Here is a 20116-nt window from a genome sequence, read left to right on the forward strand (position 1 = left end):
GAAGGAGGTGTGGGTCTGCGGCCGCTTCTGCTCCTCTCGGCGCCGAGGAACATGGCGGCGCCTGAGGTGTCTATATCGTCGGCGGCCGCAACCTCAACAGTAGCGAAACGCGGTCGTCCACTCCAATACACCACAGACGAACTAAGGGAGCGGAAGACCGACATTCTTGCTTTCGCATTCACAACTCCTAAGAAGTGCTTAGGTGTCCTCGGAACTTGTTTTCTTCCGATTCTTATGATAAACACGAGACATTCTAATTGAAGACAAAATGTTCCGATGAGGTTAACTAAAATTCTACACTTCAACAATTTCTGAATATGTTCGAGAACCTAATACTATCTTAGTTCTCGAGAAGTAGGCTAAACAAAACAAACCCTTTACATATAATTGCTATATAGAATTTTAAAATGACAGTGTTATGTAGAGTTATTGTCGCTAGTACGAGTAGCTAATCTAGTCTGATTTGAAAAGACTGCTTCATACCAAACTGGGAGACGGTTTATAAGCTGAATGGCACGTATTTGTTTTGAATGAAGCTCTTGTAATCACGCAGTTATGTTATAAAAGGAAACCTGTCACCTAATCTTTAATTTATAATAGAGGCTTTTAGCTCAATGAGCGCTCTAAAAGTTTATCATTATATCATAACTTAACTTATATATTTATAATGAATAATTTTTACGGGTTCCTTTGAAGATCAATTTGAGTGAATCAGTGTGTAATTCACCGACATTTCAAGTGTTCCGAAAAGGACATTGCTAATAATTCGTAGTCGAGATGAGTGAGGTTCTTGCTCAATTGTCACCTGGGCATTTTGTGCATACAAAGATGAGACAAGCATAAATTGATAGAAGTACGAACATTTCAATACCAAAATATTTTTGTAATAATGTCTATGTACAAAAAAGATTTATAAGATATGAAAGGGACAACAAGTATTAATATTAATTAAATATAATATTGAATAAGTAATGGTAAACAGTAAGTGCCAATTAATTATTACAAAGAACCTTATATATACTAAATATGAAGGGTATCGCATGTGGTATATATTTCCTCAATACAACAAATATCTGCTGTTTAAAGAGAACGACATCAATTAGACTTTTTAAATAAGAAATTACATCGAAACAATTAAAATAGAGACGCCAAATGTATTAGCCCACACATCCTGCAAATTGTGGGCATCCTATAAAATAATAGAGTGCTGTTTTAATATTAACCTTTGAGGCGTTTGGGAGCAATCACTCAAGTTGAAAAAAAATCAGGAAAACATGTAACTTGTGGGGTTTGCAAAATGTCAAGCATAAAGGGGAGTAAAATGTGCTCAGAGTTGTACTGCCATCCACAAAAAAGTATTGCTGTATGGATTGTAATACTCTAATACCTGATGACTGTGAATACAATACTGTTTGATATATATTTTTGTAATGCTAAAATATAATCAATGAATCTTATGTCCTACTAAATTGTATCATCATGCACTATTTGAAATATCATACCACTCCTATGCAGATACACTTAGATCGACTAAACTTAAAAGTTGCCTCATGCTCTTGTATGCCATAATCTGGCATGTTATATTATTGTATGCTCCATGAATAGCATTGCTTCCAATGACGCATAAGCTCACCAATATTTGCAGATGTTTTGGTTTGCGGCGTTTTCATAAAGAAATGTAAGGTGCACATGTCTCATTTTTTTTCTAAATTTATCGGCTATTTCTACGTCTTTTAGTATTTTACATATTCTTCTCATGTAAACTTAAAATTTTATTTTGAATGTATAATTTATCATTTCCTACAAAACTAATTGAATAATGTATAATGCTAACATATTTTATGACTATGGATTCACCTGTATAGTTCACATAGAAAATTAACATGATACGTAAAAATATGTAAATATAAAATAATAATTATACTTCCCACATTTTTGCATGCCACCTTAATACAGATCCCAATGTGAGGTGAGAGAACAGTTTTTTTTTGTCAAAAATATCTCAGAGGATTTGTAACGTGCTATTCTGTGCGTGGGTGCGGATTTAATAAAGAAATATATGCGAATGCTGCCGTGAATGAGAGAAAGCCATTGTAGCCATTGTAGGAGAAGGAAAGGTTCCGAAAACGTGCAGTTTCTTGCTTTACCTCTTTTTCAATTTAGTTGGTGATTACCAGAGTTTATAGGATGCAATAAATTGAGGTCGCACTAAATGCAAAACGTGCGGTATAGAAGGCAAAAGTTGTGACAACTTAAAAGCACGATTTCTTAGCCTGCTGCTTAAGATTAGAACCAGTGAATCACATTCCAGTGTAGCGATAAGGAGAGCATCGCTGGTAAATTGCATCATGGAATTTTAAAGATACATTCAACTTGTCCAATGTACTCATACACAAACAAGTTGTTATCAATGAAACAATATAACGCGTGTCTGAACACTTTCCCGCTGCTTACCAATAAAAATATCTTGCTTCCTGAGCCTATGAAAAAAGCCTCCGCATAGTGTAGTGGAACGATGGGACCCTGTTCTCGAAAGAAGAATACGGCTTTAGCACATAAAGTTTTTAATTAATTTTTTTTGCAATCGAGATTGTGTTATGTGTTTTCATACTTTGTTTTAAGGTTGGACACTTTGGGCACATTGTAAAGCATAGTTTAGGAATATTTGAATTCAGCCTTGCGAACTTTATAGTTATTGTGTGTCGTGGCGATTTATATTTCTTTTGAAACAGATCTATATCAATTGCGTGCGTTAACATATATTTAAATTAATGCGAACTTAGTTCTACCTATGATTACTGTTGAAAAATGTACATTTGTCAAGATTCAAGGTCAGTGTGAATGCGTTTGAATTTATTGGTGCCGTAGAGGCATACATGGCCATTTAATTATAAATCGCGTAGTAATATCTCGAAACACTACTCAATAAATTTATGTCCTAATAATTAATATGAAACATTTTCTGTGAAGGGAACACTAAACTTTACCTGTCTGTGAAGGCAACAGTAACTTTAAAAAAAATCTAAATCAAAATGTGAAAATTACATGATCAAACATGGGGCAGTATGGCTCAATAATTATTTGTGATCTAAGCAATCGACTAAATTTATTTTTGGCGTCTTGACCTACGTCGCAGCATGATTGGTGAGTAGTATGTCTGCAATGTTTATGATGTGAGTGCGGGTGCGCAACAGTGTTTTAATAATAAAACTGAGCCAAATGAAAGGATTGATATAAAATTCTTTGAACGGCCAATGTCTGCATGCGGTTTCTTTCTTGTCTGATGTGTTTTGCCGAAAAGCAACAAAGCAATTGCAAATGCTGTGCGAGCCTGCAGTTTGTGTGCGAAAAGCAACGATCAATAAAAACGCATGAAGAATAATTTTTAAGTTCTGCTATATCATGGCATTGTGCCCGGCTCCATTTCAAGCGCGCAAAACTCCGATATAATTTGTTTGTCTCCGAAGATAAAACGTATACCACTATATACGCAAACAGAAACCTGAAAAAAAAAACAATTTTATTCCTGATAATGTTTTTAAAAATAGTCATATGCGATTATTTTTTTTATTAAGCCAAAACGTTATTCATGCGTCCGTAAATTTAAAATCTTTCAAGCAGTGTGCACTCAAAACAAACTAGAGTGGCTTGACGTTTCAATCGATACCAGTCCTCCACGTTGATGGAGAGTAATTTTAATTGCACTACGAAGACTTTGATGTTCCGCAAGAAAAACATCTAATATTACATGCTACTGAAGTTTCTGTATTATTTCCAGAGTTTATTGGTACCGCCGAGGGGTCTTCATCGAAGGAAAGTGACCAAGGTATATTTGTTACCTTACATAGGCATATAAACTACTCATGACTTCAAAAACGTGAATAATAACTTCGTTCTTCAAGGTGTAAAAAATATTTTTGAAGCATCACAATATTTTTGTAATTATGTGTTTGTGTTTTTTGGCTGCACATTGTAAAAGGAAGTATATGAAAGTGCCACTCTTACAACCGTATTTCTGAATGTCGCAAACCTCATCTGGTCTTCTGAAATAAACTAAAGGGATCCAAAACCTTAATTAGATTTTATATGATGTGTGTCGAATGAATGTTATGCAGCCATTGTAAACAAAAATATGCTCTATAATAATGCCTTGGACTCAAAAAAATAAAACAAATATATATATTTCTTTATTCTTGCCGTAACCATGCACGTTTGATAAAAATCTATCTCGCTGCATTGTTTTTGATTATTTCGATTTGTTCAATAAATTCATTAAAACGAATCATAATTTCAAATGCATATTTTTGAATTAGTGTGAGATGGCACCAAGACGGAATTCATTTGTAATGTGAAAATACCGTTCAAAAACAACTTCCTTCAAGAAAAAGAATAACAGGCAATTAAAATGTTCTGTCAGAAATTGGAATCCTAAATTGTTTTATCAATTAAAAAAAACATTATTCCTTTTGGAATATGATGTTGCTGAACTTAAATCTAGAAAGTCGAGAAATAAGCAAGAATTGCGACTTTGATTGTGTTCCTTGTTTTGTCATGTCATGCAAGGTAATGACTCACTAAATTAGTAAATTTTGTGTTCACAGAAAGCAGGCGTAAATGGCAAAACGTTGTTGTTCAAACTCCTTTACGGATATTTGTTTTCAATATTTCTCAACGCAAATATCCAATCTTAGTGCACTTTTGTGACAAATTGCATGCGACATGATGCAAAACGCTTCTGTGGTTCATTTAAAGTGAGTTAGGCTTATTTTGTCTAAAGTACTAAACAGAGTGCTAGAGGAAATCTTGATATTGCTTAAAGCAAAAAAGTGAAAGCCGCTTAGAACTCCCTGCAACGCCGAATTAGAGCGCAGCTCTTGAGGAGGAGGAGGGAAGGGCACTGGAGGGGGGGTGTAACTAACCAGGGGGGTCACGTGACCTTAAGGGTCACGTGACCCCCAATGCCGATGATGTCATCATTGACGTCACTGATGACGTCATCAGTGACGATGACGATGCGGGTACCGATGACGTCATTAGTGACGTCACTGATGACTTCACCCGTGATGATGACGATGACGATGCGAATGTCGGTGACGTCATCAGTGACGTCGCTGATGACGTCATCAGTGATGATGACGATGACGATGCGGATACTGGTGACGACATCAGTGACGTCACTGTTGACGTCATCAGTGTTGATGACGATGACGATGCGGATGTAGGTAACGTCATCAGTGATGATGACGATGACGATGCGGACGCCGGTGACGTCATCAGTGATGATGACGATGACGATGTGGATGCCGGTGACGTCATCAGTGATGATGACGATGACGATGTGAATGCCGGTGACGTCATCAGTGATGATGACGTCATCGGTGACGATGACGATGTGGATGCCGGTGACGTCATCAGTGACGATGACGTTATCGGGGGTCACGCGACATCGGCGGGGGTCACGTGAACTTGGGGGTCACGTGACTTCGGGGGGGTCACGTGCCCCCCCCACGAGGTCACGTGACCCCGGTGGGGGGCTCGCGCGGTGCATTATGGGACATTTCCCATGATGCACCGCGCGGTTACGCCGACGGCGACGGCGACGCCGCTCAAGCCAGAAACGGGCCCCTAAGAGCTGCGCTCTAAAAAGTGACAATGTGGTCTTTACACATGTTGTGCCTTGCGCTATCTCCTTAAAGCGGCGTCTCGAAAACCTTAATTTCTCTGCTAAGATCTCAACAGGACCATAAACACCAAATCACGGATTACATTTATGCGGACATTTCACTTGTTAACAGTTAGTTGTTAACATAGCTCTTGTTGCTAGGTTCGATGCAGCAAACGTAGATGAATTTAATGGACTGTAAAATGAAGCACTATTACCGGCTCTATTTCGTGTTAGCAACATTTTTCGTCGCTGAAAGTTGACTTTTTGGTCACAAAACGCAAAACAATATATATATATATATATATATATATATATATATATATAGAGAGAGAGAGAGAGAGAGAGAGGCTATTGCATTTTAGTGGTCTATTAAACGACAGAATATGTCAGAAGTCTTTTAAGTAATGTTATACTAGTTCGACGGCAAGTCACAGCTTTCCAGGATTTTTTTATTTATTCAGCATTGTCTGGACTTGTTTCCCTGCTGCTAATTAATGTCATAAATCGAGATTATTTAGGCCAGCTGCTGAATTCAATGTGTCATATGCGTCGAAACTGATCGAATGTATTTTTACCCGGAGCGTAAGTCAAACATTTTGAACGCATTAGTATGAATGTATAACACAGGTTTTAGAGGATGCACCACAAAATTGGCACATGGTATCATTCTTGACTGATACTGTATAATTAGCTCTATCCACAAGATGAAAATGTAAAATATTGCTTTATAAGTATTGGTGGAATAAATGAAACAATTGTCCGGGTCTTTTCTTTAAAAATAATATATCATGATTAGTACGCATGTTAATACATGCAATGCAAGATCAACCTAGAAAAACGCTTGTGTAATGTGAGATGTCGGGTTGTAAGACGACCGTAGATATTCAACTTAATAAGTGGTACTATATGCACTATGACTAACTGCGTGTATATACTTGAAAACTACAGTCAGTATGAAAGTATAAGAATAACCCGATTTAGTAGCAGTAGCTTAGTTCACCAGCACTCAGGGGCCACTATATAAAAAATAACTATCTTATAGTGGCTCTCGAGTACTGATGACCTAAGCTTACCTTAGTGATTTCGTTGTAAAAAGACTAACCCTGTTAAGGCTTTCTATGCTATTGTATTTCTGCTGCATGGTGTATTTTCTTTGTCGAAAAAGTAAAAACATTTCGGCCGAAACATATATTTGGCCGTTCTTGCCTAATGTTTATTTAAAATACTTTATCGCCTTGCGTAGACGCAAAGCAGTTTGTTCGCTATACAAACTTTGACCTTGTTGCACTATTCTTCAAACAAGTAAGAAATACCGTTTACATACTTTAGAAGTACCAAATGGTTAGTGCATCTAAAACACAATGGACTGTTTTTGGACATATAATGCTAGGTAGAATACCTATTATCTTGAATGCAGACAACCAACACTATTTATTAACTGAACTACTTAGACACGGATATTTGCGACAGTTTAGTTTAAATCACAAAAATACGTCAGTAACTTAAGACGTCCGAAATTCGCTTTCATAAATTACTCAATATGTTTATCTTGTCCCACACAGCTCCAGTCATAATTTGATGGGTTTGCAAGTTACATACACTTATTAAATGCGACAGCATTTCTTTCGGGAGTCACCCAGAAAAAAATATGATCTGCAGCACAAAATAATGTTGACTCCACTGCTTCATATCGCCTCACCCATTGCCATAACACGCCTGCGCGGTTCGTGAAACACCCCATGTGTGTATCATCGAGCTACTGGTAATGCGATAAGCAGTTTCCATGCAGAGGCAAATACGTTGGTGCCGCATTTGGCTCCCGTCTAGGATATAATCCAGTTACTCGCTGGCAGCGCTGCGGACATCTTCAGATGATTCCCCAAAGAAGTAAGAGACAGAAGAGGGAATCGCTGAAGAGACGCCGCGGCTCACTGAGGCTTGCTCGAGGTGCCATAAGACGACGTAGAAGACCTTTGGCTAGAGATAATGAAGCAAGGCTTTCTCGTTCAGACACGACCAAGGGCAGAGTGAAAGAGAAAAAAAGGTTTTTCGCAATTTAATAAGCGTACTTGTCTATGTATTAAAAAAGATGTCGAAATTAATCGCATTTTCATGTTGGCTGCACCAGAGCACCACGAGATAGTACTACATTTTTTTCACTTTTTTTCTTTTCCCGTTGGACGAGTGCTGGTCAACAAATGAAACCATCCGTCGATCTTCACCAAAACAAACTAGCAACTGTTAGAAGTATTATCGAGTGTGCTGGAAGGCTCAAATTCATGTTTATGTGTGTTGATAACGACTGTTATATATCTATCTATCTATATATATATATATATATATATATATATATATATATTTATTTATTTATTTATAATTAATTCCGTAACTGAAAGCTACTTCACCACAGATCATTTGTCTTTTAACCCGCCATAAGTAAGTACTGATTTTGTTTCCCCCTCTAGCCATTGAATGTTTATATATCAGAGCAAACTTCAATAAAGAAATTTCCGTCCACGAAACAAAAACATGTCTAACATCAACGTAGAGCTACTTAAGTGGGAAGGTTCTGGATTGGCTTTGTTAAAAACTTTTGAACATTTATCAAGCGCGCACAACTAGATACGTAGAAAGATATGCTGGTTGTGTCCCCACTCATGCATTGAAAATGTATAAACAGTATAAACATGTACATTTATTCAATTTTGCCTCTAGAAGCATAAACATCATATTATTGAAATGGAAACAATAGTGCTGGATGGCTAGGTTGGACACTTACATGTATGTTTTAAAAGTTCACGGACTGACGTGATTGCGTCTGATTGGTGGAGATAATCAGTTCCACCAATCATATATCATTACGTCACTTCCGTGACATTTTAAAACGTAGATATAAATGTCCAAAGTAGCCGTCCTGACGTACTATTGCTGCAGGTACTGATATACTTTTGCAGAAATAATGCTATTTTGGTCATTTAAATAAAACAAATGAGCAGAGTGGCCTGTTTTGAAAAATTTAGACATTCCATGTGCAGGTACTTGATTTGGTGTGAACATTGCGATATACGCCAATCACGAAAGGTGTATAGTATACTTTTATTCCACACGCGATTAATATTGTCTCCAAGTGCAATCCCAATCCCCAATTTTTTACTGTAAAAAATGGCGAAATACATCACAGAACCAGTTCAATCTACATGCCCCCATTTCCTATCACTCAATTGCGTATTACGTTATACAAAAAGTATGTATTTTTAAGGCGTGGCATGGTCAACTGAACCGCCGCCCATTTCTATAGAATGTTATCCACGGTATTTTCTTTCATAAGCAAGTGAGGCATCCGACAAAGCTAAATAAACCAGAGACGTTTAGATATTGCAGCTTGTATGGTGTGCTTTCTAAAGATGGAGCTAAGCGTTAGTTGCGAATAATTGATGGGCGTAATCTAAGATAAAATGGCTCCGCGTGTTTTGGGGCCTTTCTGTGACGACCCTACTCTACCTTTAAATAATAGAATAAACATTCTGAAAATGACTATGTGTGATGCTGTTCCTTTTTGCCTACTGTAACATCTAGTAATATATTTATAACTTGATTGGTTCAAAACTGTATTCAGAACGGTATTATTGGCGTTACAATTTATTGGTATCCTTAATCATTAAAGTTTCAAATAGCCGGATATGGCAGCACATTAATTTTTCTAATAGCCTGCTCTATTACTTTTTAAGGACCTAAAGTCTAGAAACATATCTTACTCATTCATCATATTATTCAGTCATTTTTCATGAACAATATTGGAGGCGGGAAAAGCTTTTTTTTAATTTCGTGTTTTCAGACATGGTTCGTAGGAGGAGCCTGTTCAAAATGCTAAGATGCCTGACGAGGCACTTACCCCTAAAGTTCACATAATTACCTGCAGGGTGCGGCCGTAAGGACCAGCACATTTGGCATGTCTTGAAATATTGGAATACCAAACTTGGATAACTGACACATGGCACGCGATCGTCGTTTTTTAACAAGTTTCATGTCCATTTTGTAGAACTCAACTTAGAGCAGCCAAAACGAAAGAAACGAAAAACGGCGGCGGTGAACGAAAAACGGCGGCGGTGAACGCGAAAATGTTGAGAGCCTCATGGAGGGGCCCGCGACGAGCAAGGTAACTACGATAAGTAATGATTTTATCAAAATATAAGAAGAAGCAATGCGACGCTCAACATTTTTTAAGCTACCAGTGATTATGCTTTACCGTTTAGCTGCAACTCCTCGAAAACTATTTTAGTAATCATTAAAAACATTGTGCATACTAGGACGCTAATTTCTACAAGACTAAAGTCAATACGTCACACGTTACAATATGGTCTTCACACTATCTTAATGAATAATATTTTAAAACATTTTAGCCTGTCCCAAAATAATATATTTTAGTGATAAAGTAAACATAGTCGAGCAGTGTTATCTATCATCTTTTTGAGTGGAATACTTCATATCGGGAAGAAGTTATTTCACTCATAACCATTTCAGTCTGGAAAGTTCTGAGCGCCGTTCATTTTGGATTCAATCTAAAAAATTTACCGAACCCTTAATAAAAAAAAAAAAAAACTTCAACGTCTGATTTGCGTTTTAAAGCACACTTGAACATTGCGATCCAAAAGAAATAACGCCGGAGCCTGAATGTGCCTGGAAGACTGCCTCAGAAATCTGCATCCTGGTGGGCGTGTAAAAATCAAAGGACATGCGGAAGTGTGGTTTTCATCTTTATATTTAAGAAATGACTAGAAAAAGACATAACGAAACAAAATGACGTCAGGGACATGCATTGCGCAACTATCATACAATACATGCGTGGCCTTATGGGCACTGTTTATTGCCAAAGTTTGAATAAGTTAGCGCCTCCTTTGCGTGCGTGAAATGTTTTGAATTTAAGGTGCATCAATAGAAAAAATGCGGGAGAAATATTCGTCGCATCCTTTTTTTCCACGTCAGCTGCGAATCATTAGGACGCGCACTGAATCTAACATAACCGTAGTATTGTATTGTGACCAAGGAGTGAGGGTGCAGGTGCGAATGTCAAGAGGAATATGCAAGACAATCTTGCAGAGTTGGTTTGTTTGTTTGCTTGACGCGTATGTGTTGCACTACGTGATGGGAAGGTCTATCGCTAGAGGTTGGGAGTCATCGAGCCTAAAACTTCAAACAGGGCAGAGTCAAGTGTAGGTTTTTACCAACTGACCTAACGGGAAATTTCCGCAACCTCGCATTTATATCATGTAATTCAATAGCATCACGATATTTTTACATCTGATCTAATTTGAAGGTCTACTCAGTATTTCACAAACGGCATTATATTTTGCCACAAGACTGGTGGTGTGCTCGGGACAAATGTACATAGATTGTAGCATATGACATCATTGCGAGATTGTGTACATTTTTCATGAAACATACAGTACGGTTGTAGCATGTCGTTAGGGACATTGCTTGTTTCGACGTTTGATACATGAAACAAGTTTAGCATGTATGATAGCAATGTCGCTACCATATTTTTGATATACTTCTACAAAAGATAGCCATTACTCGCGCTAAGGTGCGTTTTCAAGTGGCATTGAGCGAAACAACTTCGAAACATACTACTCTCGTAACAAAACCGTGATCGCGCCGTTCGTATTTAGAAATTTAAATATAGGACTGCATAAAATTTCAGTAATATTCTCTTTACAGCAGCAAAAGTGGTCTATTTGACACTGATACTTAGTTTGACACACTGACACTTATTTTCTCTCAAAACAGACAGTTCAGTAAAGACACTTTTAGGAAGGGTTCCGACTTGAAAATGTGTGTTATTTACCCAAATATGTTACATATATTTTTAAGTCAAACTAGATAAAAATGCAAACATATATTGCTATAATAATGCAAAAAGGAAAACTAAATAGCTGTATTTCTACACACACGGCCAGAAGCACGCAATCTACAGATGCAAATCATATTTTTTCTTTTTGTCAGATTGTTCCTCCTGACTGCTACATCTCAAATAATAAATCTCCATCTGCATACGCTAGCGAAAATGCCGTACTGTAATTTCTACGTGCTTATTCTAATACATAAACATTTTGAGAAATCGCAATCTACCAGATTTTTCATTCATATAAACACATTGATAAAATAGATCAGGACCAATTATTTCCCAAAACACCCCTGCGAGGAACCTTGGTTCTGTCAAAATTGTTTATTGTATAAAAAATTCTTTGTGCGTAATGTTAAATATAAACTATTGCATTTCACACTACGTAAGCGTGAACATAAGCTCAGAAGCCTTTACCTAGGTAGTATTACTAGTTTGAAAGTATTGTCTATTCATTCCATTTCATGGAAACAAGGTAAAAAAAACTGATTTTAAAACGATCAAAAGGATACTGCTATTGTTTTAACTGTGCAAGCTTATAAGGTATAGCCATGGAAAAGGCACAAACGCGTGACAGAATTGAGAATGTATTTATATCACAATGACTAATACAAATTAAAGCAAAATACTCCGATATTGTGTTTCTATTGAAATGTTTTATGCACTCGGATAATGTGTCTACTCATTAGGCAAAGAAAAGCTATAAATCAACTTTACACAATGATATATAAGGGCATCAACCAAAATGTCACATTTCAATTGTCCCTCCAAACGTCCTAATTGTGATATAATGTTACATTTGTGCCTATTTTATAGTTTTGAATCGTGTCATGTGTTAATTTAAGCTCGGGAAAAATGGAAAAAATGAGAGAGATAAAAATGATATCACCCACTTTTTTATCAATTGCGTAACATACACAGAAAACACTCTCTCACGTCTGCATCGTAGAGCGATTTCGGTTTTGTTTTTGATGTGTCATGTTTCGAAGCATGATGTTCGCCGTTTCAATCTCTCTGCCACTTGTATGGCGTTTTATGTTTTTCGGGGTGCGGATCACTGATCTCAACTTATCATCTGCTTCGGTCTTCGGTAGTTCTGTGCTAAATTCGCAGAGGCCTTCCCATAATTCTAAACCACCTTCAGTTAAATAGAACTCTTTACTTTTTACCTCCCTTCCTCCCCTTGTTTGAAAAGAAATAAACATACAAACAAAAAGAAAAAGCACCAGGAACTGGCTGCAGCACCTCACTCTTACTGCTGGGTCGCGTCACGGTTATATTGTCTTTCCATCGAAAAGTCATCGACATAAAAAATGTATATATACATAAGTTTGCACCAGTATAATGGCAGTGGCTCCATAGTTCAAATGTTTCAGGGTTAGTTGAAATAAACATGTATGACTTTAGAAACTGTCAAAGTAGGCAATCGTTTCCAATTTCATGGCCATACCGAGGAATTAACTTATATATCGTAAGGCTGTATGCAATAAGGCGCCGATAAGCTACGTTATTTTTAAAAGTCAGTTTGTAAAAATTTGTAAAATTGGACACATATCGTAATGAACTTTCATATATGCATACTTTAATTTTAACAACGCACTTATTTTTCATGCATTGCAACGTTGGTGGTACAGCCGGCTGACGTATGTCAGGCGACCACAGGATCGGAGGTTTGTTTAATCACTAGAAAACAAAAATTGTGGCCCATATGGCTATGAATAAAGCAAACAATAGATTTATTCCGCCCTCGCATCCATAGCGCCTCTAGTTGTATCTATCCCTCCCCGAATCGCGATGCAGATGATAGGAACGAGATCCGTGGTGCGTATTCGAGAGTGTTTCCGTGTCCAACCTGTGTCAGGAGCCGACCTAAAGCCAGGCGACAGGGCTAGGAACGGTGGGTTGGTGAATTCTTTCTGGAGCAACACGCAGAGGCCAAAAGGAGTGGTCCCGTCTTCGGCACAGCAATCTGCTCGGAGCAGGAAACACGTCACACAGAAGGGTGGCGTCGTCCAGAGCGCCGAGACACCATAGACACGGTCACACAATCATGAATAAGACAACACACATGCGGGAAGTCACAAGGCAAATACGTAAAACTGCTCCCCACGTGGGTGGCAAATAAACCAGACACCTAGAAAGGAATACACAGTCACTAAGGTCAGCCAGAAATAGGACCACTCAATGTATATCATGTAGCATACCATAACGTTTGCCTCTCGTCGAATGATTAATTCTTGAGGATATCGCTGATATTCTTACTATTAAGGTTCGGAAGCGACGATCTAATTAATGTCTTTAACACGCGTCTTCTACGTTAGCTGTACGACGTGTGCCAATATCTGTTTTGTTTTATTAGGAGGCACTTATTTTCGATCTGGCAGCTGTTGGCAGGGAACAATGTTCATTAGCTGGACTCGTCGAGTTTTCGTCAAATTCAAGTTACAGTTCAAAAATAACCTATTTTCAAATAAATATCTGAATCAGGTAAACCATTTTTTTATCAACTTTATATGTTAAGTCTTGTAAGTTTAGAAAAATCAAGAGAGCTTTTACATTCGGCTCACTTGTCATTATAAGTGTAACGACAACTCAATAAGGTTTTTGTCAGTACTCATGACAAGAAGTGATAGTCCATTATAAAACAACGACTCTCGCACTTGATGTTTAACGGCACGGATATACCACTATAGTTGGAAGAAAACAGCGCCCTAGAGGTAGCAGCAGAAAAGAGGCCGACATCAAGACTACGCATGAAAAAGCAGCCCTAGGCCTTCAGCAGCACAGCACAAGACAAGACTTACAGCGCAGCAGAGAAGCGCCCAGCTTCATGCATACACTACCTACAGTCACACTGCACTACAAAGCACGATACGGTACGACAAGCAAAAAAGACGCCCATCTATTCACATTCGTACCACGTACGAGTGTCTAGCTGTAGAGACCAAGAATCCAACATATTAATTAGTGTGTATGTTAATCATATTTGAATGATTTGACGAGTGTACTACCAAACATTCAAGGAACAAACAAAACAAACAAAGGTAAAACCGTTCGGTGTTTACATTGCTTCATACCTGCCTCGACGTGGAATAGCTGGACTGCGATAGGAAACACTGCGGTGTTCTATTTGAGAGTAGCCGTATTTACTAGACATAGTTATGTAGGCACGTCACAGTTTATGTCTATGACGATAACTGACGTTTCTATTTTCCTTCCCTCGAACACGCCAATACCGAACAGAAGAACTCGAATGAAAATAATACAGTGGAAACCCTTTCGTTCAGAAAGTCCATTTTAAGGTTATTTCATTTTTTACCAATGCAGCAGAGACGAAGCCGTACATTAAAGCCAGCTTGTTTAAAGGTTTGCTTTTCTCCACTCAGGCGATTTGAGACCAAATAATCGCGAAACATTCCTCTCCTTCAAATTCGCTAGGCTGCTGTTCACCAAGCCGTTGGGTATACTTATATATTCGGTTATACAGAATGCTAGAGGATACTACTTAATTGCATCATGTGCGTAATAAAATAGAATTCCCTAAATCCTGCCCTTATAAATTATAAGGATTGTCCGCTGAACACACCGCTATTATACAAATATGTCTAAGAAAAGCCGATCGAATGTCTTGAATAAGATATAGGTAGTTAATCTGGCCATACCCTAAAATGTTATAAAATCTCACTTAAAAAAAAAATCGGCAGACTATTAACCGTGATTTTCTAGTGGAATATATTTGAATCTGTACACAAAGCAGGCCGCTTCTTAGTTTAAGCTCACGTGTGTTCAAAACTTTAGATAAATTTCGGCACTTGCTCAACAATTTAGCCAGATGCGCGTGACGGAATACCTATGGGCAGGAGCCATGCTGCTCTCAATTGCCCAGTTCACGTGGCCGATACAACCTAGAAGGGAAGTATCGCTCATTGTTTTATAATAAGTGGATTCCGGGCCCGCTTCCAACAGGAAGCCCACGAAACCTTGGAAACAATTGACGGCAAAGCATCAGACACGGGCATATTGAGACTTGTATCTCACTAGGAGCACCAATCTCGTCGTGAGATGCTGCTAGGAGCGCAACCCACACGCGAGCGAGGCCACGTCACCTGGATCCAGTAGGGAGGACGCTAGACGAAGCAAATATCGCAGTTTTGGTCTCCTAGGTTGTATCTGCCTGGCTACACCCTATCGGCGTTTAGCAACAGAAGGGCTATCTCCGAAGGACGTGGTTTGTTTCCTTGGGGGATTGTCAGCCACCCGCGCCTCTCACCGTCCGAATTTCGCTTTGAGGCATCAGAGATGTCCCTGGTGACGCTGTCCTCGCTGAAGCTGGCCGGAAGCCTCCCCGAATGGACGACGTTGTCCGCGCTTGCGTTGGAGTCGCAGTGGTAGCGGCTTCGGGACATCGGGGAATGCAGATGGGAGGGAGTGGCGGGCTGCCGGTGCCGACGGATCGTGGACAGCCTGCTCACGAAAGACGTATTGTGCTTGAACCTGGGGGGCCAAGAGAGCGAGACGAGCGGATGCTCTGAGACTTCCAGCGCTCCAGGTCAACCATCATCGCCTCTTACATCACTTACTATGTGCACTGACAGTTCAAAGAAAGGCGCAGCGGGCGGCTCAGTACGCCCAAGTTTCTTACCTCGACAACCTTAGCAAATAATGCCGCAATTTGATCGACTGCGAAGCGATGACAAACCGATAGATATGAGCCCCAGCCTACCCTTCTCAAGCTGGGAGGGACCGCAAATAGCTAGGCTGTAGCGCCGAATTTTCCCTCCTTCGCCTGGAAGCGACCAGTGCTGGTCAGAGAGAGACACAAAAGCTGAGACAGTGTTCGGCATGGACAAGTGTTCATTCTTGGATAAGACGTGTTCCAGCCGTACACTGAGGCAGCATTCGTGTCCAAACTGTGTCCCGCACTGGCCGTTTCCAGGCGTCGTAGGATACGCAGCAATTCAACCTTGTTATCTTGTAGGTATTGCTATTCTCAATTGGCATAAATCACATTCTTTTTTTTCCTTGAAAGAATAGTAGTATAGAAGCTTAACGGGGGAGTCCATCAGGACCTGAGAATCCAGTGAATACCTTTACATCTAGTAAATTTCTGGTCTAAAAATACCTATCAGCCAAGGGCAAAATATTGTGAAATATCTTTTACCGCGTCCGTACGACAAGTAGAACGTTTGTATAAACCTGTGACTAAAAATGAATACATAGGATTTTCTTTTTTTTTTAGTTTCAAACTAATTTTGTTATCCTATATGCCCGAGTAAAATCGGGTAGAGGGATGACGCCGCAAAGTGGCGCAAAAAACAAATGATTCCCTTTCTCCATAATGTGTTCACCGATTTCGAAATCACCGACAAGCCACTCTTAAAGGTGTGTGCGTGCTTCGTTGCATTTTGTCGGAGAATAATTGTTATCAACCTTTAAAGTTTGCCGCTGAGGGCGGAAAACCAGGCTGCATTCTGTAATATTAGGAGCTCACACAAAACACTGTCAGAAAGTGAGCACTGAACAACCTTAATATATATTTTTTAATTAAACGTTTCCCATGAATATTTTAATTTGTCGGATTGGGTTTGGGGGACGGTTTGACTGGAAGCCCTACAAATATTGCACCTATAGAATCCCAGATTGTAGCTCCTAAAATTGACATTGCTATATTGTTAAAATATTTTAAATACAATTTCTCCTCCCCCCCGCAGCGGTTAGTGCATTGGTCGCATGACCAAACACGTATTGTGATGTAAAAACACCGTTGTGCTTCTAACGCAGAAAATAAAATCGCTTGCCTTTTGTATTTGCAGATGAAGCAACTAGACATTATTATCTTGTAGCTTTCGTGTGTTAACTTTGCTACATTCACGGAAAATATGATTTCAAGCTTTCTATCAGAACTCCAGTGTCCGCAGAAAGCCGAGAGATTGTGCGAGCATGATTCTGGTATAAATGATAAGATGGCAAATACTGGAGACGTCCACATGACCCCAATCAACTTAAAAAACACACACACACAGGAAAAAAAGAAAAACGTTACGGTATATGAAAGTATGCGCCGCAGGAGAAATTTCTCCTGAGCATGGCGCCTTTTCTAACGAGAACTTCGAATAAATTCACTTGGTTATATTTTAACAGTTGGAGCTCAACAACCTGAAACGAACATTTTTTTCTTCTTTATTTTAGTCATTAGTGCCGAGTGAATTCAATTATTTGGGACGCCGTAAATATTTATATTTTGTCCGAGTGACTCTTTTACTTACGCACTAAGTTCAGGTTCGAATTTGAGGATGCCTATATTGCGGTTTTGTATGTGCCGCATAAAGATCATTTGAAAACATCGCCGGTATTTAGCGGTATCTCCCAAGGTCCTGCATGGGCTCCCATTCGGTACTTGGCAATGTCAGATGGCAGTGTCAAGTCCAGTGCACATGAAGAGCAGAAGGTGAGCTGCTCTACGGCTTTCAGGCAGTTCCAGGTTGACGAAATGCTGTCATTTTAGATTAAGAGTAATGGATGAAAGCAAACGGCACAAACGCATGCCCCGAGCTGCAGAAGCTCTGCGGGTATATCGAATATCGCTCATTCCGCCTGCTTGACCGGAGGCCTTTTAACACCTACGGGACGCCATCACTGCGGAGCTCTGGTGTATGCGATATTGCCTTACGCTATACAGCATGTTTATTTTACTTCAAAAATATTTTTTTAGGGGAGAGATTAAGACAAGTGCCGTCTTTATGACGCATTTATCAGTCTCGGCGGATATGAGATGAGGAGAGAATCATTGGTGTAAGTTGACCAATGAACTAATATCTTATAATTAACTTTTTTTACATTATGGTTTTAGGAGTAGGTTTGCGACTGCAGCAGTGACGGACATTACTAATGTAGGGGAGATTAGTTTAAATAATTGGAAAAAAATGTAATCCTTTTCGATATATAATTTCTATACTGAGCGTTATTTCGCTCAGTATAGAAAGTTCAAAGGAAAAAAGCTCCGCATGGCTGCCCAGAGTAGTGCTTAGAAGAGTGACGTAGTCATTTCAATCACGTCGTTACTTGTGTCGCCAGCATGCCCAACGAAGTCACGCTGCCGAGAAAGTGGCATGATTGAAGCGACATTTTACTCTTCCAAGCGTCTTTGTGGTGATGATCTGCGACTCTCTTTCTTGGACGATATATTTAAATCGGGCGAGATAGCACAAACGTTAATCTATTGATTAAAAATACATTTGGCTTTTTTTTGCAATCGGTCTTACCTCTATTGGTAATTGGCGTTCAATAGTGCTATTACGACATAACCTCTAAAACAAAACTAAAATGAATTACAGATTTTAGCTAATTATGCTGCTTACCACGATGGTTAACCCGTCATCTAATGTCCCCAATGCTAATAAATGCATAGAAATCTCAGCAGCCAGTAACTTTGCGGGGAAGTAAGCGCTCCTGATTTCCTAGGGTGTAGAGTTACATAAAAAAAAATCCCAAACTCCTTTTGTAGCTGTTTAGTAAAACAAGTCACACATTTTGACGCCAGGAATGTGCAAGTTACTCAATTGAAGACCAAACAGAAACAGAAAATCGGGGTTTGCGCTGCCCGATTGTCAGGTTATGAGAAAAGCGCTTATAACTACTTCAACTTAAAATTGGTTTCCAGGACGCGGAACCTGGGTTTGTCCAGTTAGCCGAAATGTGTAGATGTTGAAACACAAAGTCACGTTGAATGCCACACCATGATGCACACCAAGATGCGTGATCCCATGAGAACATGGTGCGAGGGGTGATGTGCCACGTTGGTACTCACAAAATGCCTCCTCCAGTCGCAGGCAGGTCCAGTCTATCTTTTCTCTTTGTGCTCGTGAATGACCCGGAGGCATAGCTAGAGGAACAGTGCAAAACAGAAGCAAATGGTGCAAAGTGTGCTACATTCCAACAACAACACTTCAACACAAACACACACACACACACGTGTGGCGAGTGCAACACGCTGTCAAGCATATAAGTGAAGCATGTGGCAGGTTCAAATGTTCAGAAAAAACACACAAACATCATACCTGCACATCCTGTTACAGGATAGGTAACATTGTCATGGCGCAGGCAGTGTTAAAAAGTACGCCATACATGTACGGTACAGATTATAACACTCACTCAACGCAGAAAGCATGATTGCGCTTTAGGAAAGGAGCAATGGAAGCGCTCTGTGTTGTCTGCTCTTCCACTGTTCTTGCCCTAAAGGACAAACAAGTTTTCTAATGCACAATACCAACTCGCACAACTGTCAGGACTTATCTACTGACCATAATCCGCGAAACTAACGCATCCCGGGGTGAGGCCGCTCGATGAGTGTTCATGTGCTACCTGCAACCGTCGTCGAGCTTTTATTTAAGTTCGCTTTTGACAGCGGCACCAGCTATATTGCATTTTCGAGAATATCTATATCCATTTGGAGCGTCGTAATGCTCCTCGCCAAACTAGTAATTTCTGTACTTTGTGCGTATTAAATTGTTAAGCATTCAAGAATGGCAAACAACCATGCATTATTTCTTACT

The 20116-nt window shown here is 39.3% G+C and overlaps 1 protein-coding gene across 1 annotated transcript in view; it reads right to left on the minus strand.

Annotated features, from left to right (window-relative positions):
* Positions 1 to 20116, minus strand: part of LOC8032439 (potassium voltage-gated channel subfamily KQT member 1) — a 101339-nt gene that overhangs the window by 35453 nt on the left and 45770 nt on the right. Inside the window, exons 8-10 of the mRNA XM_042291554.1 lie at positions 19372 to 19446; positions 15835 to 16058; positions 13417 to 13533 (exon numbers count right to left, since the gene is read on the minus strand). Coding sequence (XP_042147488.1) covers positions 13417 to 13533; positions 15835 to 16058; positions 19372 to 19446 — 416 coding nt within the window. The remainder of the gene's footprint in view (positions 1 to 13416; positions 13534 to 15834; positions 16059 to 19371; positions 19447 to 20116) is intronic.

This window comes from Ixodes scapularis, unplaced genomic scaffold (genome assembly GCF_016920785.2).
Source record: "Ixodes scapularis isolate PalLabHiFi unplaced genomic scaffold, ASM1692078v2 PGA_scaffold2__306_contigs__length_199485367, whole genome shotgun sequence".
NCBI lineage: Eukaryota > Metazoa > Arthropoda > Arachnida > Ixodida > Ixodidae > Ixodes > Ixodes scapularis.